This window comes from Giraffa tippelskirchi, chromosome 2, assembly GCF_054371585.1.
Source record: "Giraffa tippelskirchi isolate mGirTip1 chromosome 2, T2T-mGirTip1v1.2.pri, whole genome shotgun sequence".
Lineage (NCBI taxonomy): Eukaryota > Metazoa > Chordata > Mammalia > Artiodactyla > Giraffidae > Giraffa > Giraffa tippelskirchi.
Genome location: NC_137276.1, coordinates 20,603,507 through 20,631,373, shown reverse-complemented (window position 1 = coordinate 20,631,373; position 27,867 = coordinate 20,603,507). Strand labels below are relative to the sequence as shown.

The 27,867-nt window shown below is 36.6% G+C and overlaps 2 protein-coding genes across 19 annotated transcripts in view; one reads left to right on the top strand and one right to left on the bottom strand.

The window, feature by feature from the left end:
- Nucleotides 1-6,884, top strand: part of MXI1 (MAX interactor 1, dimerization protein) — an 88,707-nt gene extending 81,823 nt beyond the window's left edge. For all 5 annotated transcript variants that reach the window (XM_081541302.1, XM_081541292.1, XM_081541328.1 and 2 more), the window contains one exon: nt 5,093-6,884. In XM_081541302.1, coding sequence (XP_081397428.1) covers nt 5,093-5,256 — 164 coding nt within the window. In that variant the 3' untranslated portion in view covers nt 5,257-6,884. The remainder of the gene's footprint in view (nt 1-5,092) is intronic.
- On the bottom strand, nt 445-24,292 carry SMNDC1 (survival motor neuron domain containing 1). Of its 14 annotated transcripts, none has more exons than XR_014068781.1 (10): nt 24,125-24,292; nt 22,826-22,945; nt 19,949-20,138; nt 17,971-18,113; nt 17,187-17,348; nt 14,994-15,147; nt 14,359-14,567; nt 13,221-13,306; nt 11,924-11,995; nt 445-583 (listed from the first exon to the last, which is right to left on the bottom strand). XR_014068781.1 is itself a non-coding variant. In XM_081541395.1 (7 exons), exons 3-7 carry the CDS (start codon nt 19,949-19,951, stop codon nt 14,430-14,432), a joined length of 600 nt encoding a protein of 199 aa, XP_081397521.1. In that variant the 5' UTR covers nt 19,952-20,138; nt 22,826-22,945; nt 24,125-24,292; the 3' UTR covers nt 13,048-14,429. The 14 variants fall into 14 exon arrangements, 6 of the variants coding, with proteins under 6 accessions (XP_081397521.1, XP_081397530.1, XP_081397494.1 ...); XR_014068776.1 differs by lacking the exon at nt 19,949-20,138 and adding an exon at nt 3,546-3,951; XR_014068773.1 differs by lacking the exon at nt 19,949-20,138 and adding an exon at nt 3,824-3,951.
- Nucleotides 24,293-27,867: the final 3,575 nt, after the last annotated feature.

The following is a 27,867-nucleotide window of genomic DNA, read 5'->3' as shown; positions in this document are numbered from 1 at the left end:
AACATTCATACAATACTATTAATCTATTAACCTTATTCAGATTTCACTACTTTTCCTAATAATGTTCTGTGTCTGATCCAGGATCTGGTGTAAGATCTCCATTGCCTTAGAAATATTTCTTCAGTCTTTCTTTCATGACCATGACAGATTTGAAGAATATTGGTCAGTTATTTTATACAGTGTTCCTCAATTTGGGTTTATCTGATGTTTTCTATTAGACTGAGGTGTTACACATTTGAGGGAAGAAATACCACAGAAGTGATGTTGTGCCTTTCTTAGTTCATTGTATCAGGAAAGATACATAATGTTGATATGTTTTATTACTGGTGATGTTAATTTTTGTATCTGTATTTTAAAGTACCGCACCCTCCATTTCTTGTTACATCTGTCCCAGAACATTTGTCTTTGGCAGAATTAAAGAACAAAAAACAATCAGAAAAGAAATTGTAATTGTTTGAATTTTACTGATCTGTTCATCTATAGCTCCCACCACATCAGGCGTCACACCACAATAAAAGATCCCAGAGGTGAACTCTGGTCACTTCATATTTGGAAAACTGGAGCTCACAAGATTTTGAGGATTCTGAAACAAAAAAAGAGAAAATTTTGTAAAATTTCTTCTTTTTATTATGGAAATTTGAAAAAAAAAATTTATTATTATTTTTGGTTGCTGTGCAAGGACTTTCCTCTAGTTGTAGTCTAGAGGTTCCTCTAGGCTACTCTTCATTGTAATGTACAAGCTTCTCATTGCAGTAACTTCTCTTGTTGGCCTCTAGAGCCCAGACTCAGTAGTTGTGGTATATGGGCTTAGTTGCCCTGAGGCATGTGGAATCCTTCTGAACCAGGGATTGAACCCATGTCCCCTGCATTGGCACTGGACTACCAGGGAAGTCGTATTATGGAAAATTTAAAACATATACTAAAGTAAATAGAATAATGAACTCTCATGTATCCATCATCCAGCTTGTACAGCTGTCAACATTTTGTCATTCTTTTTTCACCTGTTCTCTACCACCCGTATGCCCTGACCATTTCTTCTGAAATTTTTAAAATCAAATCTCAGGTGACATTTCATTTTGTTCCTAAATACTTCAGTATGTATATTTAATAAATAGGACTTTAAAAAATACTTAATACTGTTATAATGTCCCATAAAATTAATATTGAGTTGGCCAAAAGTTCATTTGATTTTTTTCCTTAAGATGGGTCTAGTATTGCTTAGCTGTCTTTAATTTCATTCACAACAATTTTATTAGATTGTATTGTGATAGCTCTCATATCAGTGTGCATATTTTTAAAAACTTTAGTGAATTTTCATGTAGCCATTTTAATATTGAAGATGAAAGAAAAAACATTTTCGGAATATTATATTATTTCAAGAAAAGTAAAAATACAACTGAAACACAAAGATTTATGCAGTGTATGGAGAAGTTGCCATGACTAATCAAATATGTCAAAAGTAGTTTGTGAAGTTTCATGCTGGAGATTTCTTGCTGGACAATGCTTTACAGTTAGGTACACCAGTTGAAGTTGATAATAATCAGATTGAGACATTAATTAAGAACAATAAACGTTATACCCCATAGGAGACAGTCGACATACTCAGAATATCCAAATCAAGCATTGAAAATCATTTGCATCAACTTGATTATGTTAATCGCTTTGTTTGGGTTCCACATAAGTTAAGTGAAAAAAAACCTTCTTGACTATATTTCTGCATGCGATTCTCTGCTGAAACATAACAAAACATTCTGTTTTTAAATCAAATTGTGACGGTCAATGAAAAGTGGATACTGTACAATAATGTGGAATGGAAGACATCAAGGAGCAAGCAAAATGATCCACCAGCAACCACATCATCCAAAGGTTACCTTGTATATATGGTGGCACTGGAAGGGAGTCCTCTATTATGAGCTCCTTCTGGAAAACCAAAGGATTAATTACAACAAGTACTGCTCCCAGTTAGACCAACTGAGAGCAGCACTCAATGAAAAGCATCTGTAATTAGTCAACAGAAAACGCATTATCTTCCATCAAGGTACCACAAGACTGCTTGTTTCTTTGATGACCAGGCAAAAACTGTTACAGCTTGACTGGGAAGTTCTGATTCATCCGCTATATCCACAAAACATTCCACCTTCTGATTTCCATTTATTTCAGCCTTTACAAAATTTTCTTAATGGAAAAAATCTTAGTTCTCTGGAAGACTGTAAAAGGCACCTGGAACAGTTCTTTACTCAAAAACACCAAGTTTTAGGAAGATGGAATTATGAAGTTGCCTGAAAAATGGCAGAAGGTAGTGGAACAAAACAATTTGTTGTTCAGTAAACTGCTTGGTGAAAGTGAAAAATCTGTCTTGTATTTTTACTTAAAAACCAAAGAAACTTTATGGCCAACCCAATAAAATCAGATAATCCTATTTAATGTCATCTAACACCCAGTCTCTGATAGATTCTCAAAAAAGGCATCTTACCATTGGTGTGTTTGAATCAGAATCCAAAGTCTACATTTTTTTGTACCTTTTAAGGTACAGTTTGCCCTTGAACAGCACAAGTGTGAACTGCACAGGTACATTTATATGTGGATATTTTTCATTAAATATGTGCTACAGTACTACATGATCCATGGTTGGTTGAATCTGCAGATAGGGAGGGCTGACTATAACAGCAGACTCAGATTTTTGTCTGTGTGGAGGGTTGGCATCCTTAACCCCCCGTGCTGTTCAAGGGTCAACTATACTTCTGTAGTTTTCCCTTTCCCACTTTTTTTTTCAATGCCATTTATTTGTTGTAGAACCTGGGAAACTGGATAATTTTTCTTACAGTTTCCCACATTCTAGATGTGGCTGAATGAATCTTCATGGGGTCATTTAACATGTTCTGCCCTCATATTTCTTGTAAACTGGTTGATAGGTCTAGGGGTTTGATTATATTCAAGTTTTTTTTTTTTTGGAGGCACGGATACTTCATGGGTGGTGCTGTGTACTTCCTGTTGCATCAGTAGTTTTAATTGTCCCACGCTAGTGATAACATTGGTCACTGGGTTCAGAAGATGTCATCTTGATACATTAATGCAAATGTATCTTTTACTTAATAGTTTAACAGTTATTGATGATTGTTGCCCTGGTCATTATTTCATTAGGTGTTCCAGAATAGTGATTTTCTATCATTGTTGCATTTATTAACTTTTTCTTCTTTAAAGAACATTTTTTCATCAACTTTATGGTTACTGTCAAATAAAGTCTTTACTGGAAAGATGGGATAAATGCTTGTTTTTGCTTTATCAATTTTCTGAGTAATGAATTGGCACCATAGCAACCTCCAGAGGTAACTTTTTTGTTTAGCTCTTTGTTTTTGATTATCTTGTAAACTCATATTTTTTCATGTACTGAATATGTTCCAATCCCCTGTAGTCATTCTTGTTAATTCTAATACCCAACTTTCCCATATCCTGTGGGAACCTTTCAAATAGGTTTTTAATACAACCCTAGTTTTTAACACAACCCTAGGAGTTCTTGGATTTGTTGTCGTTATGTAAAAGCTTACTTTTTTTGTGTGGCACTTGGTTTTGAAGAACAGTAGTTCACCAGAAGCAGCAGCAAGAGCTTCAAGGTCATAACGCATTTATGAGTGGCAGGCATAGCAGAAATAACCTTGCGTAAGGAGGTAGACCTTGGTTCTCGTCTTTCTTGCTGGCTACTAAGCTGTGTGATCTTGTTGAGCCTTCAGGCTTTAGCTGCCCTTGCTGCTATTATCTCCTCCTTGTTCCCACCTCCAAATTTCAGCCAGGTAGTATGTCTTCATCATATCATTCTTGTTCTTACCTGGCAGCTCTCCTTCCCAGTGTTAGGGGCTTTTAAATTCAGCATGTTCTGTTGGATAGGGTGTTTTGATTTTGTTTCCCAAGTGTAGGTTGGATGAGTGTTCTGTGATCTAGGAAACACTAAATAGCCTGTGAAGGATTAATGGATATGAAGCAAATAGTTATGCATTCATAGGATTATTTGTACAGTTTGTTTGGATAACTGAGTGCATTTTAAAAAGATTGCTAAAACTTTTTGAAGCAATAAGCCGTCTTGAAAATTATATTCTTCAAAATAACTTACTCTGTCTTCTTGTGCTCTGCTAGAATCCACTTTTCTAAGGCAACTGTGATCAGTGTGAATGATTAAAATCAGTGCCAATATGAAACATCAGGCTTTTGAATTTAAGAGAATTGAAGGGAGAAAATAGTCTTTCAGCTCCATTTTTTTTAAAAAAATAATATATTGCTTTTTATGTATTATTGCTGATTGCATATGTAGTATTTAACAATTAAAATACAGTATGTATAGATAGCTGGGTCACATACGTATTTAGATTTTATCATGTTTTGTTTTTGAAGTAAAGTTAAATACCACCAGTATTTAAAGTCAAATGCCTTTACTATAATCTTTACTATAGATCTGACTATAATCCAGAGACTCTTAAGCCTCATGCCCTCATTTCAAGCTACATTTGATAAAAGAAAATTAATTTGAAGACAAATCTGTGTTCTATTTGCACTTTATAATGATTGCTTATTTTCGTTACTGAATAGCCAGAGATCTTTATGATGAATCCTGGAAGTCTCTAGAATTATACCACCAAAGGCCTGGATGGATACATATTCTAGTTCATCTATATTAAGTTTATGCTCCCCCCACCCCAACCCCCATGAAGGGAGTTCTGCTTAAACATCACTGAGAATTAGTTTCTAGTTTAAGGCAAAACAGATGTTGTTAAACCACTCAGGGTTGGGATCTTTTAATATTAAACACTAATTCCCAAATAGGTCAAGTGCTTTTGGTGGGAGGTCTAGACAGACTGGTGTCAAAAGCTTTAGTAAACTTGCTGTGTAAATTGAGACCACCACTGTATACCAGACATTTCTTTGCAAATAAATCCCTGTTTCTCACCTTTGGTTCCTTCTGTTCTTAAGAGATTGTTGATAACAGTTTGTATAATAATTCCTTTATACTACAAAAAGTAATTACTTTTCCTCATGCCCTGTTAGTTCTTGCAAGTGCACATATACTAGATTACTAATGTTCCTCCTTTTTTCCCTTTGGCAGAGGAGATTGAAGTGGATGTTGAAAGCACAGAGTTCTCCCATGGAGAAGTGGACAATATCAGTACCACCAGCATCAGTGACATTGATGACCACAGCAGCCTGCAGAGTATTGGGAGTGACGAGGGTTACTCCAGTGCCAGTGTCAAACTTTCGTTCACTTCCTAGAACCCAGCATGACATGACAGTGCAGGGCAAAATATTCACTGGGCCAATTCAATCCAAACAATCTCTTAAATTGGGTTCATGATGCAGTCTCCTCTTTAAAGCTAAGCAAAACTATACTTGAACAAAAGAGTTGAGAGAACTCTATTTAAGCAAATACTTAGCAAAAAGTGGGGCAGAGCCTCCCCAGCAGAACAAATATTCGTAATATTCATATTTGAAAATCAGTTTCTAATGGCAGCAGAAAATGTGCGTGAAATTTTCTCAATTTGATTTAGTTGATTTGAAAGAGGACACTGGAGATTACATCCTCTTTTTCTTTTCTAGTTTGCTCCTATCACATTGATTGAGTAGACACATTTAAGGATGGGATTATGAACCCTTCCCGAGCTCTTTGGTCCTAAAAACAAACAAAATCAAACCTATAGTAATGACAAGATAATCAGGCATTAATCTTGGATAACTAAAATCTGTTAAAACAGCCTAGGACAGCTTATCATGAAGCCTGTGGATGATCAATTCTTTATAAAAAGGAAAAAAAAAAGCTCATTTCATGCTCTGCAAAAGGAGAGACTCCCATGAAGCCTTTTGAGAGGGATCATCATGCAGCTCAGCTTTCTGTTGGATTCCATGCTAAGCAAGCTAACCTTATCCTGCATTGTTAGCACTAGGGCACCCAATCGCCAGCTCTGCAGTCAGCCGCCCTTAGGCCCTTGGGCACATGGGGCAGTCCCTGTGCGTGACAGCCTCTACCACGCAGGGCCTGATTTCGGATTGAGGGGCCAGAAGGAAAAAGCTCCACGTGCCTCTGTGTCTGCGTGGGCCAGAAGAGTTGTGCACGCAGATTAGCAGGCCAAGGTCTGAGCCACGGCAGCATTTTTATTTCAGATTTTGATAACTGTTTGTATCTGTTGAAAACCAAAATGACATCTTTTTAAAGCTTGTCCATAAAAAACATAGACGTCTTTTATAGTGTAAAACACATGGGAAAAAATCATCTATTTTGATGCAGCATTTGATAATGATAAAACACCTCACACCTCACTCTTTATAGTGCACAAAATGAATGAGGTCTGGGCTAAGTAGAAAAAAGGTCAGTGCTGTTTTTTGTTTTCTTTTAGAATCATTACCTTTTATCATCTCTTTAACTGTCTGATATCTATAGTAGACACACTATCATAGTTAACATAGTTAAGTTTGGCACTTGTCTCATTTTAATGTAAAGATTTGCTTCCGTTTTCCTACAGGCAGTCTCTCTCCTTCCTCACAGCCCCATTGTGCAGGTGCTATTGTTGCTCTTGTCAATATTTTCAGAAATGTTATTTTAAGTGAAATTTCTAGCCTGCACTTTGATGTCATGTGTTCCCTTTGTCTTTCAAGCTCCAAGGTTCTCCCTGGCCTGCCCCCTTATCCTGGGAAGCCTTGGAGACCTTACCCTGACTCTTTGGACTTTGTATACTTTAAATAATTTAACTACCCTTAATTACTTAAAAAAGGAAAAAAAAAAGCTTTATGATTTTCATAACTTATTGCTGATTTTAATGGGTTAATTTCAGTCCTGTAGTTTTATTTTGTTTAGATAGGGCTGGGCAAGGAAAAAGAAAATAAAGACAACCATATTTAGCAGTGCAGTTGTGTGTATAATGTTCAACTGTCCTTTGTAAGTAGCGCTTTTAACAGCTCTCACTGCTTCTCTATATGAAGTAAACTATCTTGGTCATACACAAGGCCTCATCATATACTTACTTGTTCCTGTGCTCTTCCTGTGCCTCCAGAAATATTTTATCCTTGACTGTGGTATGTTTGAGTGAAAGAAATTCTTTGAAGTAGATGTGTGAAAAACTGCATGCCTTTAGAAGCCCATTAATAGAACTTGCTACTTCAGGTGCTGGGGACTTAATGCAAAACATGGCAAAAGAAATTTGTTTCTGTGGCCCAGGTAAATTATTTCTGGTTTCATTTATAATTACTCCTGGCCAAGTCAAAATATTCCTCGGTATGCTTACTTTTGACTTTCCCAAGGGAGACAGTTTGAAGACTCTGCTAACTACCATGAAAAGTAAATGGAAGCCAGTGACAGTGTTTCTGTTTTGTTATTCCCATGGCATTCACTTGAATCACTTGCCTAGGGCTGGAATTTGGGACTTCATTTAGGTGAAAACTTGAGGCGCTGCCATTTTGCTGTATATGTACAGGATGGTGGGCTGGGAAGCCTTTGTCACAAACCTATAGGACCTATTTCAACTGCCCCCTAAATTACTCCTTCCCTGAATTTGTTTTCCTTGGGGGAAGGGGATGGATTGTATGATGAGTAAGTATTAATTTTTTAAAAGACAAACTGACTTTGAAGATACAAAAAGTTAACTGCAAGAAATAAAAATTGTGAATGAAGAATACCCGAGTGCTTTTTGTACCACCCTTCTCTATGAAGGAAAAAATACGAATGAACAGCCACACGTTGAGGCAACTATCTCCTTCAGTGTCCATGTTGATACTACTTTAGTGGTCGGAATTAATGGCTGTTTAAAATCATTGCCATTTCCTGTTCTGTAATTTTACAACAGGTGCCTTCCTGACGGATAATTCCATGTATCCTAACTGCAGATGGTTTAATGTACCAAATAATCTTAATTTCTTCAGGCAGGACACAAAGCCATTTATCATCATCTGTTCTCCAAAAAACTTTTTAGGGAATCCCTTTGGCTATATACTATTATTCAAATTGAAAACCAGTCTGGAGGGTCCCATTTAATCCTCACTAACCTGAGTTAACATTGCCCCCTACATAAAAGATCTGCGTGCTATGATGTGTGCTAGTTCCTCAGTCATGGCTGACTCTTTGCCACCCTAAGTACTGTTGCCCGCTAGGCTCCTCTGTCCTTGAGATTTCCCAGGCAAGAATACTGGAGTAGGTTGCCATTTCCTCCTCCAGGGGATCTTCCTGACCCAGGGATTGAACCCGTTTCTCTTGCGTCTCCCACATTTTCAGATGGCTTCTTTACCACTAGTGCCACCTGGGAAGCAACAACAGTTTTTACTACTATGAAGGTATTTTAAAAGGCAGTGAGAATATTGAGGCAAAGCTTCTAAACCTAAGGCCACACGGTTTCCTGGGTCATGTCTCTTGATAACTGTTTACCCTCTTAAGTAAAGATTTACCAACTGTTTACTCTCTTGGTAAAGGTTTTTTTGAGGGTTTGTTTTCTTCCACTTAGTCCTTTCTCTTTCTCCTATTATCCTTCCACCTCAAAATATTCCATAGCCCCTTCCAAAAATTGCATAACAGAACAAGGGTTTTGGCTACATTTAAATAGTTCTAACATTTGCTAAGGATGCTGGGCAAGTTAACTAAATTTCTTCTTGGAGACTGTTTTCCTCCTGAAAAAATTGTTAAAAATACTACCTCTATTTTGAAAGACTGTTAAGGATTAAAACCGATACAGGTAATTCAACCTCACCCCCACGATCTAGGGGCGTGTAGCACCTAGATAAAGAGGTATATACTCCTCTACTTTCTCGGGACGAATGCAACCTTCTAATCTCTTTATCTTTAATCTTGGAACTTTAGTTATTCTGATTCTGGGTCTTCCCAAAAAAGACTATTAATAAAATGATTTTCACAAAATTCTGTGGCAGGTTATACATTGTTAAGACGTAAATTCTGACATCCCATAGAGATTTTTAAATAAAGGCTTTATAAGAGTCATGTATCATTGGTTTTAGGGATTACCTGGTCTTCCTAAAAAAAGAAAAGGACCTGAGATTGAGTATGTTATACACTGATAGTAACTGCTGCATAATAAATTGAGTGCCCCAGTTAATATTTTAGTGCTGGCCTCACCATGAAAAAGAATCTTATTGGCCTATGTACTAGATCTAACAGGAAACTAGTTTTCTTATGGAATACATCTGATTCTTTTAAATAATAAGTATAGTTCAAAACAGAGTACTGGTTGGCAGCTTCAGTTCTTCCTTGTTTCACCTTTGTGCTCAGTAATCCAGTTGTGTCCGACTGTTTGCAGCCTCATGGACTGTAGCCCGCCAGGCTCCTACTGTCAGTGGAATTTTCCAGGCAAGAATGCTGGAGCAGGTTGCCATGTCCTTCTCCAGACAATCTGACCCAGGGGGCTGAACCAGAGTCTCTCTCATCTCCTGCACTGGCAGGCGGATTCTTTACCACTAGTGCCACCTGGGAAGCCCTTTTACCTTTTCATACAGTAATCAATTATTAGGGGAAATGACTTAAAATGAAAATAAAGTTCTTTTAAAGTTCTGCCAACTTCCTATAATTTTGGAATTTTCTATTTTCTCAAGCTCTTAGCTATGGAGGAATGCTTTTAAAAATCTTTACCAGTAGGACAATAATTGGGATGCTCTAGATTTTCACACCAGGGCACAGAATAGCACTGTAAAAACACAAAAGTCATAAAATACCTCTAAAATGTATATAATACAAATTTAAGAAGTCAGTTGTTTCTAAATTAGCAGCTTCATCACACTCACTCGGAAAGCTAGGTCAACTAAACTTGACAGTGCTTTTGGAGGGAAAAACTGGGCAAAAGAGCCAAAGGGATACTTACTCCTCCTTCCCACATACTTCTAGGCAATGAACAACTGGACACTGGACAATTACCATCTATTAAAGACTAGCCTAGCTGTGGATCTCAGACTTCAACACTAGTTTTCCAAAGCCAAGTGTTTGCTCCTGAGTCAAGTGTTTCCTCTAAGCCTAAATTGTTTCTGTGGTCAGAAATTCACTGCATATTGCTAAAGTGAGTTACAGGGCTTAAAAGGGGGAAAAAACAAATGCACATCAGTTCCATAAAAAAAATGCAAGTCATGAGCCAGCAAAATAATAATAATAATGATTTTAGGACCTCAAGTTGAGAAAGCTCTTCAAACATTAAAAAAAAAAAAAAAGAAAACTTTTCTTCTAATGAGCAAAACCATGGCTTCTTTAGCTGTGCTCTTTAAAATTAACTGGGGAAACAAATTACAATTTTAATAATTCCAGTAACAAGTCTGTACTGGTTCTGTAAAAATGAACTGGTCAAGTGGTTGGTGGAAGTAAACTGCCAGTTTTTCTTTTTTTACCCCGGCAACTAAAAGATTACTTAAGTATCCAAAATTTGGTCTTTTTAGTAAGTTCAGCTGTCAATTAGCAGAACCCCAGGATTATTCTCAGATCTGCTTTTCCCTGCTCAAGGCACACACAAACATGAAGAAACTTAGGTTGGTGCAGAAGTAATTGCGATTCTGCCTTGTGGACCTTTTTTGACATTGGAATACATTCTTAAATCATTTTAATATGCATTTCATGCTTTTGTTTTTTTGCTAGTGACTTATTACTTGCTGTTTGTATTTTAGACTATGGAAATAATACTAAGACGGAGTAATTTGAGCTGATTTTCTTATTTGAGTTCAAAATGGGTTGGTTGTAAAGTAGCAGAGACAACTCAAAACAGCACATTTGGCCCAGGAACTTCTAATGAACGTACAGTGCAATGGTGGTTTAAGAAGTTTTGCAAAGGAGGAGAGAGCCTTGAACATGAGGAGCGCGGTGGCCAGCCATCAGAAGTTGACAACGGCCAACTGAGAGCCATCATTGAAACGGATCCTCTTACAAGTACATGAGAAACTGCCAAGGAACTCCATGTCGACCATCCTATGGTCAGTCAGCATTTGAAGCAAATTGGAAAGGTGAGAAAGCTTGGTAAATGGGTGCCTCATGCACTACCCACAAAATCACAAGTATTGTTTTGAAGTATTGTCTTCTCTTAATTCTATGCAACAACAAACCATTTCTCAAAATGGTGACATGATGAAAAGTGGATTTTATATGACAACCAGTGATGACCAGCTCAGTGGTTGGACTGAGAACCCCAGAGCTAAACCTGCACCCAAAAAAGGTCACAGTCACTGTTTGGTGGTCTGCTGCCAGTCTGATCCACTACAGCTTTCTGAATCCTGGCGAAATGATTACATTTGAGAAGTATGCTCAGCAAATTGATGAGATGCACCAAAAACTGCAACTCCTACGCTAGCATTGGTCAACAGCAAGGGCCTAATTCTTCACTACAAGGCCTAACTGCAAGTCGCACAACCGCTTTACAAGTTGAATGAATTAGGCTATGAAGTTTTGCCTCATTTATTAACCTGACCTCTAGTCAACCAGATACCACTTTGAGAATCTTGACAATTTTTTTTGCAGGGAAAACGCTTCCACGACCAGCAGGAGGCAGAAAATGCTTTCCAAGAACTCACTGAATCCCAAGGCATAGATTTTTATGCTAATAACAACTTATTTCTCGTTGGCAAAAATGTGTTCATTGTAATGGTTCCTATTTTGATTAATAAAGATGTGTTTGACCCTAGTTATTACTTAAAATTTACAGCCCGAAACCACAATTACATTTGCACCAACTTAATATATACGTAAGCTGAAAGGTAAGTGAAGACCCTCACAGAAATCCAACACTTTCATGTGTGGTTTTTTTTTTTAAATACTTACTCTGGCTAGGCCAAAACAAATTCATAGAAAGGCAATATTGGTTTCTGAACCTCTTGAGATGTTTCTTAAGAGGACATTTATACAGATATGCTTTAAAAAAAAAAGATCATAGTATAAGGGAATTGAGTAACTTTGGTTTTGTTTAAACTATGGTATTACCTGTTATTTTACCTTCTATGCTCTTCCTCTCCACTGCAGTAAAAATTCAGTTTAACTTGCAACTCAAAAATCCTAGATATAAAGAATGTTTACATTTACTACTGAACTTGTAAATTATCATTTATACTACTTGGTGGTTTCATAGTATAATACAAATACTTAATACAATCCAGTGCATGTTTATTGAACTCTAAGTATTTTAACAAATACAAAACCTTATCGGTTTTAATAGATTTTCTTCCTTCTTTTATATTTCAGTTAATACCAAGTTGAAGCAAAAATTCAAATCAAAGCTTTAAAAATACTTGGCTTAATTTGTAAGTGGTATTTTTCACCTTATATAATCACAATCTACAGACATCACACAACTTAAAAACTATGAATTTCCTTAGTCACTTAATGGTTTTCCCTTGCTATTTTAAAGGCAGACACAGCATTAAAACTGCACTGCAATGGAAAACCACACACATATGCACACCCTTCACTGTGAAAAAAACAAGCATTTTAAAAAATGAGTTGTTACATTAAACAGATACATTTCATTTTGGTTTGATGCCTAAGTCTTCATAATTGGGCTCAGAAAATTACCACAACTAAAATTTAAAATTGTTTTTTTTTGGCGGGTGTTAGGACTGTCCTTTCCTTGAAACAGTCAATAACAAAGTTAAATGGAAAGTCAAATGTTAAGTTCTGAAAAGACAAATGCAACCATAGCGACATGGGGGTCATTAAGTATGGTTCAGTCCATCAGTTTCAGAGCTTCAAGTCCCCTTTCTTGACAAGCAGGGAAACTCTACATTAAGTTTTGTTAACAAACCTGCATAAGACCAAGCATCACATTTGATTTTAGAACACTGAGAGGTTAACCACCTGCATTTGTAAAATACTATTGGTATCATGCTTATTACTAAGCATTTCTCAACTTCAGCTTCACACTGAGACAGGTCTCCCCAGGATTCCTAATTTTTAAGTTTAGTCCAGAGATGCTATCATGATCCTGAAAACAGGATTTCTCAAAGGGTCACATCTAGATCTTTTGGCACAAGAGCTCATTTCATGCTATATGCCTATTTGTAAAAGGAAGGCCCATAGGGCCAAAGGAAGCACAGGTTTACCAAAAAAAATTAAAATTCATGAAATAAAAAATTTTATTTTCCCCTTCTACCAAAAATTTACAAACATCTCTATTAAACACAGCCTTTAAAATAAAAAGAAAACTAGTTTGTCCTTTAGGATCCAATTTCTTATGTCCAATATAAGGAGTACATAAAGATTTACCGAAACCTTTATTACTTACTCAATATTCTTTTCTGTGGAAATGATGTATGCTTAATCACTGTATCAATGCTGGCAGCTAAGACTTTACCTATCGGTTAACACACCCTGGAGATTTTAAAAACACTTTATTTAATAAAAGTTAAACATACAAAAACTGAAATTAACACACATCTTAAAAATCATCTTCTTCCACTAATAGAAAGACCCTTTTCTATGCATATATTTGGCTTCAACTCAACTCAGGATAATTGTGAAGTTCACTTACCAACAAATGCTGACAACTTGATCTAGTTAACAAAAATTATAAACTCAGCTACATGAACATAATATACAGGGAAATTATGGTCAGATTAATGCACAAGAAATACAGTAAATTTTTAATGATGAAACATTCAGTACTCTTGTTCATTAATTTAGCCTTGGTTTTTTTTTTTTTACAAAAATAGTATCTACATTGTATACAGGGCTATACATCAGCTTTTTGTTTTCTCATATAAACATTACACATCCAAAAAATGTCACCACTACCGTAAGTGAAAATCAACACAGGAGGAAAGCAAACGTACAAAAAAAAGAACATTAGAAAAGGTAGCTGGTCCTAAACATGGTTTCTTACATAAAACTAAAATTCAATGAAAATAATAAAGAGCTGGATCAATTTTAGAGATGGCCTAATAGGCTTAGGAAGCAAGTCATTGAGAAAAACCTCAAAAAAGAAAACTTTGCCATTTACCAAATAACCTAGTTTTAGGTTAACTGGGCAACAGCTAAATTTAAGCTGAAGAAAAGAAAAACAATGAAGACAAATTCTTTTTAGCACATTGGTATTTTGCCTTGATGTTCCAGGGAATTGCTAGAATATGTGGCAAGTTCAAAGCATCTGAAAATTCCCAGTTAGAACTTTACAAAATGTATTTACCATCCATTAAGTGGGTACCTGATACTAGGAAGATGAATAATTCATTTAAGTGCTGTATTTATGCAGCATTTATCTAGAAAAGTTGCTTTATTCAATAAACTTTGAGGAAACTGGTAGTAGTAATGAAAAAAATGTTTGAATGAGTAGCAGTTATTAAATGCAATTTCAAGTTTCATTCTATTGAAGTCAAACAATGACAACAATGGTATCTTCCTTACTCATCTAACAAATAATTTACCTTTAGAAAAATATAAGGATAAAAAGGTAAATGTAAAGCCCTGCAGAGATGAATTCCAACAGTTTTTCTGATTATTGAGGCATCAAATGCCTAACATTGTATTTAGAGGTATCTTGATACTGTGTCATAGGTTTATCAGCAATTCCACAAGTTCCTACTCCAACTTTGCCAGTTACACTCTCGGGCGAAGCAAAAATACTCCTCTTTACCTAGAGGAAACAAAACAAAAAGAATTCTTGGTTGGTTTTGGAAAAAAACAAGGAAAAGTACATCAAGAAAACGAGTGGTCAAAAAATCCTCCAGTGATACCCAACATAAGTAAGGTTCAATACACTGTAAGTGGTATATAAGACAGCAAACAGCTTTTCAAATTTTAGTTTATAAAAGAAAATAACCTAGATCTTTTGTAATTCCTAATATAAACTCACTCACAGTGCTTCCACTGCAGAGAAAGTGGCTAATGGGGATATTTTATATTCATTAAGTCAAAAAGAAGATTAAAGAGGATTCTGAATTCAAGATCCAGTTGTGTTTTTTTAAATCTCACTGAACCTCCTTTTTCATTTTAAAGTTATTTTAATGATAGCCACGCTCTGCAAATTTACAAAGTATGTATGATGAAAGGATTTACTAACCTGGCCTTTTTTGTTTTTAGAATAGGCTCTGTTGTTGAACTGTTGCCATTTCACCTTCTGGTCCTCTCTTTCTTGTTCAAGTTCTTTTATTCTCTGTGCTTTTTTCAAAGCCTTCTTCTTTTTATATTCACGCTGCTGGGCAATCATTTCTTTTCTGTGTGGACAGAACAGGTAAATGTCAACTCAAAATGACTTCAACTAAAAGAAGACTTCAATGCAACCACTCTCCCGCCAAAGAAACCCCAAAATCTAATAAGCTTACACACTTTTCCCTCCACAAAGAAACAACAAACACAAAATAACATCAATGCCAATCACTCAGGACTAGTAATAAATAAATGTTATTTGGAATATACAGTATCTGTGGAAGCTTTTTAACACAACTGTAGTGATCTATTACCTATTTAAATCCCATATTTCAACTGACTTTTGTCATTTACATAGCTTTTACAAGTTTTGTTTCAAGAAAAAGATGAGTTTCAACATGAAAAGCTAACTAAACCTTTATCAATTTTTAAATGGGCAGTTAGCAAGTATGATATGCTGCATTTGGAAAATGCAAAGATTCAATGCAGACAAAACTATTTCATCTAGATTGGAAGAGCTCAGCAGCACAAAGGGAAATCATAGCTAGCAATTCTTAAAAACAACTAGGGTTTTCCAATCAGAGCCTAAAGTTCTCTCAGTAATTCCTGCTAAGTTAACACTGACTTATCACCAAAGGAATGAATATAGAGGTCTTCAAAATGAGGTAATACGATTCAGACTTCTCTGTATCATATAATCACTTCCATGAAGTATGGTTTTTACACAATGTCAAAGACTAAAAATAGAAATGTCATGTTGTTCTACAATCTATTTTTCTTATTGGGATGCTTAAATCAAATGTTATTGTTAACAGAGGATATATTTTCCCAAATTCAAATATATTTATGTAGCGAATTAAGTTCTGAAAACACCTAGACAAATCCAAAAGACAGTAAACTGTGACAAATATGCAGAAGTTAACTGAAAACTGTTAATTCCATCTCCTAAATAACTCTCAAACCATACATGCTCCATCCTTACTGCTACTCCCTGGGTTCAGGTCACCATCATCTTATACCTGGATGATAGCAGTAGCTGCCTTCTCTCTGCTGCCAATAATCACTCAAAAGTTCAAACATGAACATAGCAAATCCTCTCCACTTGAAATGCATCAGTGGCTTTCTAGCTCTTTATGATCTGGCCTCTACCTTTCTAACCTCTTTCTTTTGTTAAGCCACCCATCCTCAAGCCCCAAGTTTTTAGCCAAAGGATTTCTTTCTGTTACTTCTATGGCCCCCCCACCATTTTTTGGTTTTAAATGTAAATCTTACTTCTTAACTTACTTACTTGTTAAGTCATGTCTGACTCTTTGCAACCCCACAAACTATAGTCCGCCAGGCTCCTTTGTCCATGGAATTTCCCAGGCAAGAATACTGGTGGCCATTTCCTTCTTCAGGGGATCTTCCTGACCCAGGGAATGAACCCACATCTCCTGCATTGGCAGGCGGGTCTTTATCACTGAACCACCAGGGAAGCCTATGTGTCAAGAACTGTGCCACATGTTTTACTCAAGCTATCAGTGAATCCTTACGACCCCGTAACGGAGATACTACTATCCCTGTTTTACAGATGAGGAATCAGAAGGTAAGCAGCTTGCTCAAGATCATACCTTCTAGTTCATTAACTGGCCAACATCTGTCCTTTTCAAATCTCAGTTTACACGTCATTTCCTCCAAGAAATTTGCCCTCATGACAAAAATGCAGCTTGTTACTTCTTTGTTCTCTAAAATCTGCTGTGTTCCCTCTACTACTTCTACACTAAAGTTCTTCTTAATTATGTGTCTATTCTTTAGATTGTAAACACAGCTAGGACGAGGCCTAATTTGGTCTTTTTGCTGTGGTGGAACCCAGAACCTGGTTTAGCGAGACACACATAGTATTCTGTTAATAAATATGTATTAAATGCCTAAGCAGGAACCCCAAAATGTCTTCACTAGGTATACGTACTAACAGACATTGTTAACCATACACTGCTAATCTTCAAAACAATTATAAACAGTATTGTAACTTTCTTACCCTAATCTAGCCTGCAAAGATTCTGCAGACAACCTCAAATACCCAAATGGGGAAGATTACATTTAAAATGCTAAAGTTAAAGTCACTTACTTTGACATGGGTTTGTTGCCACTGTCCTCCTTTGCCTTCCTTCCTTCTTCTACAGGCTTGAGGTTCAACAGTGGAGTCACTTCAGCATTGCCATAGCCAGCAAAAGTGATTGCAGCGGTGCCGTTTTCTTCATCTATCTCCTCAATCTCCGCTTCATAACACCTGTAAAGATATCATGGCTGTAAGCAGGTGAGTAAAGGTTTAGTACTCAGCCTATAAGACTTATACTGCAGTGATTCAACTATTAAATGTGTCTAAAATGAAACTTATACAATCAAATGTCCCTTTGGCAAAGATAATACAAAAGAGCAGCTAGAGTTAGCCACTGGCTTTTAAGGAAGGAAGTCCCAATCTAAATATTGCCTGGAAAATCTGACACATCTACTAAATGTGTTTTAGTCAATTTCTGTGAGAAAACATACTTCTTATATGAATCATTTCAGTATATGTGCTTCACAGACATCTAAGAGAGCCAACCATTACTCAATTTTCAATCCAAGGAAAAAAGAACTTATAGACTATATTAAAATAAAGAAAATCCATTCATTTTCCTCTATTTCATGTCTATTTCCTCTAGCATCCAAGCCATTCTTCTGCCCTAAAACTTACTCTAAAGCGAAACACTAAACTATAGTAATGGTAACCACCCAAGAATCAAATTGGTTGTGTAAGTCGTATCAGCCATATAAAGACTAATATCGAGTAGTTCAAGCTGAATAAAAATCACCTTACCATTGTACTTTACTAGTTCATGTTATAGTTACAGTTTTTTTTCTACACTTACTGTCCATCTTCACTCCAGATTGCCATACACTTGTCTCCTACTTTCCATGAATGAGTGGGCTGAGTAGAAGCAAAGTTGTCTGAACTTGCCAGAGTTTCAGAAGGCTGAGTTGACAGAAGGTCTTTGGTTAGTTCAATAACCTCCTAAAAAGGAAAAACAAAAACCATTATCTTTATAATTCACATTGTCACCTACTTTCAACAAGCAAGTTCTTTCAGTTTTTGATAACAGCTCTCATATCAAGTAGCACTCATTAACTACTCTCCACATATTTATTTCAGTTCATAACGATACTATGATATAGATACTGTGATTATCCCCATGTAGAAACTAAGATAAAACATTTTATACAGTGGTGGTGGGACTTAAACCTAGGCAATTGCCTTTCAATTTAATTAACCTCTAATACTAACAGAAATACAGTGGACTTGAATTTACACTGTACATTATTTTTAAGCACCAATTTTAGCTAAAGAGATCTAAAGGTGAGAAACAGTCAACTCTAAGGCATTGAACTAGATTCAAGATCCCTTTTATCTCATCATCACTGTCACACGTATTTAATTCCAATGAACATTTTACAGGGCATTGCTTGGCAGTAGTATTAACTGCCTAGCCAACAGGGATGATCTCCCTGCAAAAATAAATAAATAAATAAACCCAAAAAAACTTGAAGGAGCATTATCAGTAATAAAAATGTTCCTGCTCATATGTATTTCTACTAAAATACTATAGGCATACATAAAAAAACAGTAGTTTTTCTATTCATTTATTATAATACTTAACCCATCTGGGTAAGCAAATTACCAAGTCAGATTTAAAATATCCCAATACTATAATGTTAAACACATTAGCACAGCTTCAACTAAAAGGAAAAAGTAAAATAAATATAACACACAGGTAGGCAAAGCCTTTCTGTGTGACAGATACATTTTCTAACTCAGGCTTACACTTACTGACTTCATTCAAAGGTGTTTGGTAGAGTTGGTTAAAAAACTTACTAAAAACAAACTGATCGATTCTGCTACCAATCTGCTATATTTTTACCCTGATGAAGACTCATCCTTTGCTGTTGCATATAAAATACCTTAAACATCACACTGTATGTTTTGGGAGAAAAATTAGCAAAGTTACACTCTGTATTCAGTTTCTCCTGGCTCCCACTGAAGTTTAATAATAGCTAAGCAAGTGAAATATTACTTCTCTCCTAGAGATTTTAAATCTTTCCGGCTAGTTCTTAAAAATTTATATTTGAGCCTTAAGGGAAAAAAAAAAGGATTATTAAAGTCCTTGGAGAAAGATCAGTTTTATGAATAAAAAAATTTTATGAATAAAAATACTAGAAGATTCAGATTTAAGTTAAAAATTCAGTAGATTAATATCTTTAATGAAGTTTTATTAGGTGCCAAATAGCCATTCAAATACCTTTTAATTAGACAATCCTTTGCAAATAAGCAAGGGATGTCCAAATAAATAGATGATGTACTACACAAAGGAGAGTAAATTATCCAGTCTTGTTTTTAATTAACCACTTTTAGCACTAGGAATGTAATCCAGTAAGTCTGACTCAAGAGCCTATGCAATTCCTATCATTAAATAATTCCATTTAACTAGGGATCATTGGACTACTAATCCACAGACATGAAGTCTGTGTTTTTAGATCTCAAGATTTAGAACTCTACTTCTCTTAGAATAAAACATCTTTCCACTATGTTTTCATATGAAAATACATTTTCACCAAAGAGAAGGGTCCTGAAAAGCTGTGCAGTTATAATTTCCAGGGCCCTGCACTGAAAAGACACTTTAAAAAATCCAGAGCATTTATTTCTAGCTGTCTTTTCACTTTGCCATGTTGTACATACCCCTCCCAACAACTATGAAGACCCTTCTAAATGTCTTTTTTTTATTCACATGTGCATATGGACCAAAGTATTATAAATATGATTTCATGTATGAGGGAGTTCTTAAAGGTACATACCATTAATTACTTTTCCTCCCCCAAGTCTGAGTTCTGAAACTGCTCCTTCATTGACAGATGGGCAGCAGTTACAGTAATCGGCAATTCCAGGAAGCATCAGATGTTGTGATCTACATATCAGCAGGTCAAAGGGGGTGCACTCAAGCACTCTGCTTACTGAAGGAAGGCGTTTCGGGGATGCAGAGAGCCACTGTAATATATGAGACAAGTGACTTGACCCCTGCCTCCTTTAGAACCAGTTTATTCAGCAAAACAGCCTAATAAATTGACTATTTTTGTGATTAGCACAGACTGCCTAGGGAGCTAGTCAACTAGCTAGCCTGGATTTTACTAAACTCACTTCTTTAAAGTGAAAAAGAAAACAAATTAGGATTTCAGAAGATTGATTTGCTGCCTATTGAGTAACTTTATATGAAAGACAGTGTGTTAAGAGATAAACACAGAAGCCTTACTGGCAAAATGAAAGTCACTGGAAAAAATGCAGAAAAAGGATTCTGCACAAATGAAAGTGCAAACAAATTCTTAACCAGAGTAAGGATATTCCATAAAAGGAACACACAAAAAATAAAGGAGACTACAAACTCAGTCATCAGTCTGAGAAGACTTTTCAGCAAATATAAAAGGGAGAATTAAATACCAATGGCAGAAGGCATATTCCAGAAAGCAAGGAAGGAAAAGATTTTTTAAAAAACAAAAGCCTACTGACAAAATAGAAGCTGTAGCTATAGTCAATGGAGATAACAATTACTAGACAGAAGCAGATAGCAAAATATTTTTCAGAATTTTATCTAATCTTAAACGATGTGCTCCATCTTTGAGTAGTTTTCAGTTCAAAAACAAACCTATATCTAGTAACCAAAATGATTGCTTTTTTTCCATGAGAGGAAAAGAATTTGAGGTCAAGATTGGTCAGGAAAAACATTCTCTGTTATTGCTAACTGAAGTGTTATAACGTACACTTCTAAATCTGTGCCATCTAACATGGTAGCCACATACGGTTACTTAAATAAAATTAAAAATTCAGTTTTTCAGTCATCCTAGTCTTATTCCAAATATTTGATAGCCCCATGTACCTAGCAGCTATAATATTGCACAGCAGATACAGAACATTTCCATCGTCACAGAAAGTTCTATTGGACAATGTTTTTCAAAATGGTTATTTAAAAAAGAATATTTTACAGAACGACCTCCAGGTCATTATTAACTGAACCCTAAGTAAGCCATTTACCTGGTTACTACAATGCCTACAACAATGGTCTCCCTCCCTATAGTACTTCCACTATAGATCATATCCTAACACAATTCTACCCAGACTCTGAAATGTGTTCTAGAAATACTAAAATACCAAGACTCATAATAATGCTGTCTTCACTCCCAACTCCCTCCTCCACCAGTTCCACATATACCCCTCCCTCTTACTGCCAATTAAATACAGGAAGCAATGTATACAACATTGGCACAATGTTTTATTTTCTTCAAAGGAAAAAAGGACTGCTTTTAAGATTTTTAATAAAAGAGAGAGAGAGAGAGAGATGGAGGTAGGTAAGGCTCTCTAAGGCAAGCAGAAAGTTGGCCTGAGATGGGAGAAACTGCCCCCAAAACATCTTTTTCTTACTGACTGGCTCCCTGAAATCCACTGGCCTGACTTCTACATACTGAAGAGAGGCCTTGGTTTCTGTGTGTGTGTGTTTTTAAAAATAACATACTATTGCAACTTCATGCATGTCTCATGGACGTCTACCCTAAATCCAGAAATTGAACCTGAAAATATTCAACTCATTTAAATTATGCCCAGGTAAGCTCTTTTAGAATTGTGAATCTAGACCCCATTTCAAGTAAGTTTTGTTTGTTTGCAGTTCTACTATCCCTAAAATATTGATAACTTTAATTGGCAAGAGGATGATAGAGAGAAATGATATGTAGCATGAAGATGATTTGAGTTGTTTTGAATCAGTGAGATAAGTCATCTAATCAAAACACCCTTTAAAACTCTCCAAAAAATCAGATTCAGAATTAGATGAAAAGCCATAGATATTTACAAATATTATATATGGTGTTTTTATTAATCAACCTACTGTTGTGAGAAATAACAGATTATTTACTTCTATGGCTTTATGTTTGTCTTGAAACCCTAGAGCAAGTTTTAAAAGGCCGGTTTCATACTTACTGCTCTTCCAGGACAAAAAGAACAGATTAAATTAAGATCTCCTTTTTACATAGACTCAGTTTAATTTCAAGTTGCTAACAAGTGTCAACAATAAGACCTAACCTTAAGTTCAAACATTATGTAACATTTATGCAGAAAACAAACATCTCTTTAGGTATTTTTATAATGTGTTTTCAACAAAGGCACTAGAGCTAGCTTTGTTACACTTACACACACACAGGATCTCTGGCATGGGTGCTCTATTTCGTTTTCAAAGAAATCTTGTGGCTTGAAAAGAATCTGATATAACCTGATTAGGTTATATTTTCCTCCTTTAATTTTAGTTACCCTTTGAAGTAAAATTCCTTTTCCAGGTCTTTAAAAACAGAAATGTTATCCACTGTCAAGTTTTATGTATCTTTTTCTCTAGAGTGATAGTGACTTATAAAATTAACTCTTACTTTAAAAATTACAAGAGCATATAAGGGTGACACAACAAAAAACAGTGTTTCAACTGTTTTGATGTACACAAACTGAGGAAGCAACCCTTCTCCTAGAAGCCATGTATGCCTCTGTGGGTGCACACACATACACACAAGGGGTGTCAAGGGGAGAAATACTCCCTCCAAAGGTATTTTGGGTACCCATAGATTCTAGGTAATAAGCCACTTATAGGCCACAGAAATACTCTTTTCAAGCAATCAAACTATTAAGTATCGCCCCATACTTACTTGTAAATCTTTCTTTAATTTTAGTAAATCTTCATTTTCTCCATTTCCAGACAGCGCAGCCTCAACTTGCTGAAGTTGAGCTTTGTAGCTTGCCAGCTGCTTTGCCAGATCCTCTGACATCTGGTGAAAATAAAGAGTAAAGTCATGAAAACAGAACCAAAAAACCAAAACATAAAAAAATTTTTTTTTCTGTCAGCCTGAATTAACCCTTACCAATTCTGCTCCCAACTCCTTATTATAATTCACTGCAGCATTATTTATTACTACTACCTTTACTTTCAGTTCAGAAAAAAGCAAGATTATAAACATGTAAGATATATTCCATATAGAAACAGAAAACGTGATAAGAGAAAAAAGGAGAATAATTTCTAATTTTCTTTAAACTATTAACAGGGAAGAGACATTGTGTTAGGCTCAAGGAACAGGATTGTTATATCGTCACCAAAAAATAAAACAGAAGGCACTAAACTGTTGACAGAGTTGAAAAAATAAAATAGAAGGCACTACACTGTTGAAAGAGTTGCGGCTTCCGATTTTTAAGCGCTCAAAAGTACTTCGAAAGCCAAATATAAATGGCTTTTGGATTAACTACACAAATAACTTTCTCCACAAGACCTATAATACAAGTGTGTTTAGAAACTTCTCCACAGTGCAGAAATCTTTCACCCAGTCACTTAAATACTGCCAATGCATTTTTCTGCAGTAAAAGAAACATCACAGAAACTCTCCAATTTAGGCAATCTAAGGTACGAGCTTTTCACCAAATCCAGCTCGTACTTCTCCTGAAAATAATACCGGAGAGAATTCTTTCTCACTTTATTAGCAAACGTACAGGGTTTCCGAGACCCGTCTGTGTTACAAACCCCGGTCAACCACAGCCCGGAGCCTGGAAGGACTTCAAAAGGGTTGGAGCAAGCCAGGCTGCTCCCCTTCAGTCACCCTCCACCTCAAAGCCCGCCACAACTAGCTCAACAATTTCAGACCTCGAAATTCCAACAGCTTCCAAGGAAACCGAAAACAAGAACGGAGCTGAGACCCCAGGAGCCGGAGCCCCACCCGCAAACAGGCTCCCCACGGAAAGGCCGAGTGCGTCCTTAAGATGCCTCCCGCGCTCCAACCCCACCCGTCAGGTTTCCGCGGCTAGCCCAACCCCGTTCAGGGACGCTCAGGGCTCAACTCTGCGTGGAAGAGGAGGCCGGCGCCCGGGCGTCTCCATCGCGGCCTCGGCCTCTGGCCTCCGATTCAACTCGTGAGAGGTCGAGGCCCAGCGAGGCCTCACTGTCTCCCTCATCGCGTTACCTTGTGTGGGGTTGGGAGAGTGGCGGCGGGAAGGGATGGGGGCAAATGAGCCCAGCGGTGGCAGCAACAGCAACAGCAGCAGCAGCAGCAACAAAAAAGTCCGCGTCGACAACTAGGTAACCTGGGCTACAAATTCGGGTCTCAACCGGGAGTGAACTGGAGAGGACTAAAGCCGGGGACTGGAAGGAGTTATAGAAGAGGCGGGTGAAGTCTCGCGAGAGATTAAAAATCCTCGCGAGATGTCTCTAGATTCACGTGATTCCTAGCGCCCTCTAGGCCGCCGGTCCTTAATCACGTCGGAGACGTGAAGCGGACGGTGGGGGCGGGTGTCATAGGTAGGAAATGACGTACTGGGATGCGCCAGGCGCCGGATGTAGGTTCGTCTCATCTTAGTTCCGGCTCGGAATGGGGAATCTGTTTGGTTATTTTAGGTGAGGGTGCAGTTGGTTTTGGAAAAAAATAAAATTTCAAAATACTGGGTGGCGGAAAGAACCGGGTTTAATACAGTATTCATCCTAGAGGTTGGTTCTCAGAATGTGGTCCCAGCACCATCAGCATTACCTGGTATTTATTTTTTACAGTAATTTATAATTTATTGCAAAAATAATGCACTATAAATACATACTTTCAACACCCACCTCAGACCTTTGAATCAGAAACGTTGAAGATGGGCTCAGCAGCCTGTTTCAGTAAGCCTTCTAGGGGATACCAATGTCCGCCCAAGCGTGGGAACCACTGCTTCATATTAATAGAATAGTAAAAGTCTTAATGGCAACACAGAGCTGATTAGATTGTGGCAGAACCTGTTGGACAGTAGATTAGATTATTTAAAGCCTATTTTGACTTTTCCAGGGCGGTTACCCAGGCTGTGGACCGCCCCAGGAGCAGGAGCTGTGTATCCTCCCCTCTTCTGTTTACCGTTGTAAACAAAGGCCTTTCGTACCATTAAAAAAAAAAAAAAAAAAAAAAAACTTTTGTAAGCACTTACTGGTTTTAATTAAGTAATATAGGTTAATGCCACCCGCAAGGGAACAGTCTCCAAGTTATAATCTTGAATATAAGCAGTTTGTGTAAGCTCTTAATGTTTAGAAAGAGATGTGTATTAAGTGTAATAATATATACTTATTTATGGACTGATACACAAATCTATCTAGAGATTTGGAGTGGAATCCAAATGTTTTCACTGATTATCCTTCCTACTTTTAATCTTTACCCCATACGCAGTAATTTTTTCCAATTGAAAAAAAAAAAAGACCTGAGACACGAAGAGGCTCTATGAATGCCAGGAAAGAAAGTTCCCTGTTTTGTTTTGTACAAACACATACATCCCTCATTGAGTCAGAGAACCTGTAAAGATGAAACCAGGTCAGGTTTGTGGCAGTCAACTTATAAGAATTGAAAATGCTGCAGAGGGCAGCCACGTGTAACTAGAATTAAGAAGGAAGACAAACCAGAGGGGATGTACTTTATTAGAAATATGTTAAAAACACGGTGTAGTTTTTGACAGTTGCTCTTATTTTAATTGTATATTTTAAGAACTAACGCCAGGAGGATCTTCCTTGAAAACAAACTTTGCAGCTGTGTACATTTGTCACATAAGAACTCTTCATGAACCTCCTAGATCAGAGAATAGGAAAATACGTATAAGCTCCAGTAAATTTTTTTGATAACTTTTTGTTTTTAGGATTGCTTTTAATCGCTCCTTCTGTGCAACATAGAGTATATTTGGAAAGAAAAGTTATATTGAATGTTATTAGTTCTCACAAAGAGATAACAGTTGTGTGTGCCAGGCAGCATTATAAACTCTACATGTATTCATTTATTTTTCACTGTGATTTGGTGTGTGTTTAAAGACAAAACTGAAGCAAGTATAAGCTTTGACTAAGCCTGCTACTTCAAATAGATGTTCTGACTTACCACCTCCTTTGAAGTGTCAAAATCCTCTTTAGTGTCGGATTTTTCTTAAAACATTCTGACTAAAAATTTAATCATGTTTATTCTTCAAAAAGAATAGTATCTAAAACCTCTAGTTCTTGAAACCTGGTATTTATTTTATTGAACTCAGTAAGTAAATAAAATTTAAAGATGCCACAGCTATTTCCTTTCACTCCTAAAGAAAATTAAAGCATAGCCATGCCTTTGGAAATACACAAACTCTTTGCAGAGCGTAAAACTATGCAGTAAATTCATACATTAATACATGTTGGTTAAATGGGAGGTTGCATTCTTTAGCTTAGCTTTTATTATATCCCTTCACTAAAGTAGCCCCAGATTTTCCTACATTTTCTGTACAGATGCCTAATGTGATGAGAGATGTGCACATAGTAATAATAACTATACCCTTTGCCCTTTTTAATCATAATAGGTGTTTTGAATGTTTACATGGGTATTTGTTGCAGGGAAAGCTACTGGCGCTTTCTGCCTATTGAGTATTTTGGGGGGTACAGTGCATTCAGAACATATCCTGGGATGACTCTTGGTGGTATCATCCATTTAAGTTTGATGGATAAACAACCTTGCTGATGAATACAGTTACTCACCTGTCATAGCAATCCTGATTTGTTCAGTGAAATCTGCATTGTCTTGCTAGTCTTAGGATGTACATTTTCAGCCATTCTGTATTTCATGTGTACCACCAGAGAACAGAAAGCATGCCACTAAAAACAGAAAACAAGGATTCGTTCAGTTTGAAAAGATGATAGTCTAAGGCTTTAAAAGGATCAGAAATAACAGTCACCAAAGTTTTTCAGATCTATTTGAAAGTGATGTTTAACTGTACTCCTATTTTCTCAAATTAACTGTGCTCCTATTTTCTCAGGAATATATTCTGAGGGTAGAAAGAACACAAACAAAAAAGTCTCAAACATCACAGATTTATTGCTAATAGTAGTATTGGTAAGGTAAGATAATTTTAAAACTTTTATGTCTACTCTAGATAAAGTGAATAATTAGTAAGTTGTGTTAGTTAAAACTCTAATAACAGGGAACAAATATTAAATAAATAAGAGGGAAAATATTAAATAAGGCTTTTTTCCTGAAAAGTCCTCTGGTGTTAAATTTGAATTTTGAATATATATTTATATATCTTAGAAGTAATGTTACCCTAGTGGAAGGGGCCCATATCTTGATATCTAAATACCATTCCCCATGAAAGAAACAGTATTTTTTGGAGAAATGATGGATTTAGGGTCTCAGGCCAGAAAAGTACAACAGTACAAATGTGAGCCTGGAAAATCTTGCCAGAAAATAAGGAAGTGCCCCAAAACTACTAGGATCAAGTCAAAAACTCAAAGAACCCAGCTTTAGGGGACTGCACTGGCCAAAAATGAGTCAGTCTTGACATTAAAAAAATGACTGTGATCAATTGTCAAACCATTCAGTCAGTTCAGTTCAGTCGCTAAGTTGTGTTGTACTCTTTGCAACCCCATGGACTGCAGCATGCCAGGCCTCCATGTCCATCACCAACTCCTTGAGTTTACTCAAACTCATTTCCATTGACTCGGTGATGCCATCTAACAATCTCATCCTCTGTCATCTCCTACTCCCACCTTCAATCTTTCCCAGCATCAAGGTCTTTTCAAATGAGTCAGTTCTTTGCATCAGGTGGCCAAAGTATTGGAGTTGCAGCTTCAGCATCAGTCCTTCCAATGAATATTCAGGACTGATGTCCTTTAGGATGGACTAGTTGGATCTCCTTGCTGTCCAAGGGACTCTCAAGAGTATTCTCTTAACACCACAGTTCA

What these genes read in the sequence shown, in the direction of transcription:
- SMNDC1 (XM_081541332.1), bottom strand. Translation starts at nt 22,945, where the DNA reads ATGTCAGAGGATCTGGCAAAGCAGCTGGCAAGCTACAAAGCTCAACTT. An exon ending in GGCAACAAACCCATGTCAAA is followed by an intron (nt 15,148 to 17,186) that starts GTAAGTGACTTT and finishes CTGTCCACACAG; the next exon opens with AAAAGAAATGATTGCCCAGC. An exon ending in CTAAAAACAAAAAAGGCCAG is followed by an intron (nt 14,568 to 14,993) that starts GTTAGTAAATCC and finishes TGTTTCCTCTAG; the next exon opens with GTAAAGAGGAGTATTTTTGC.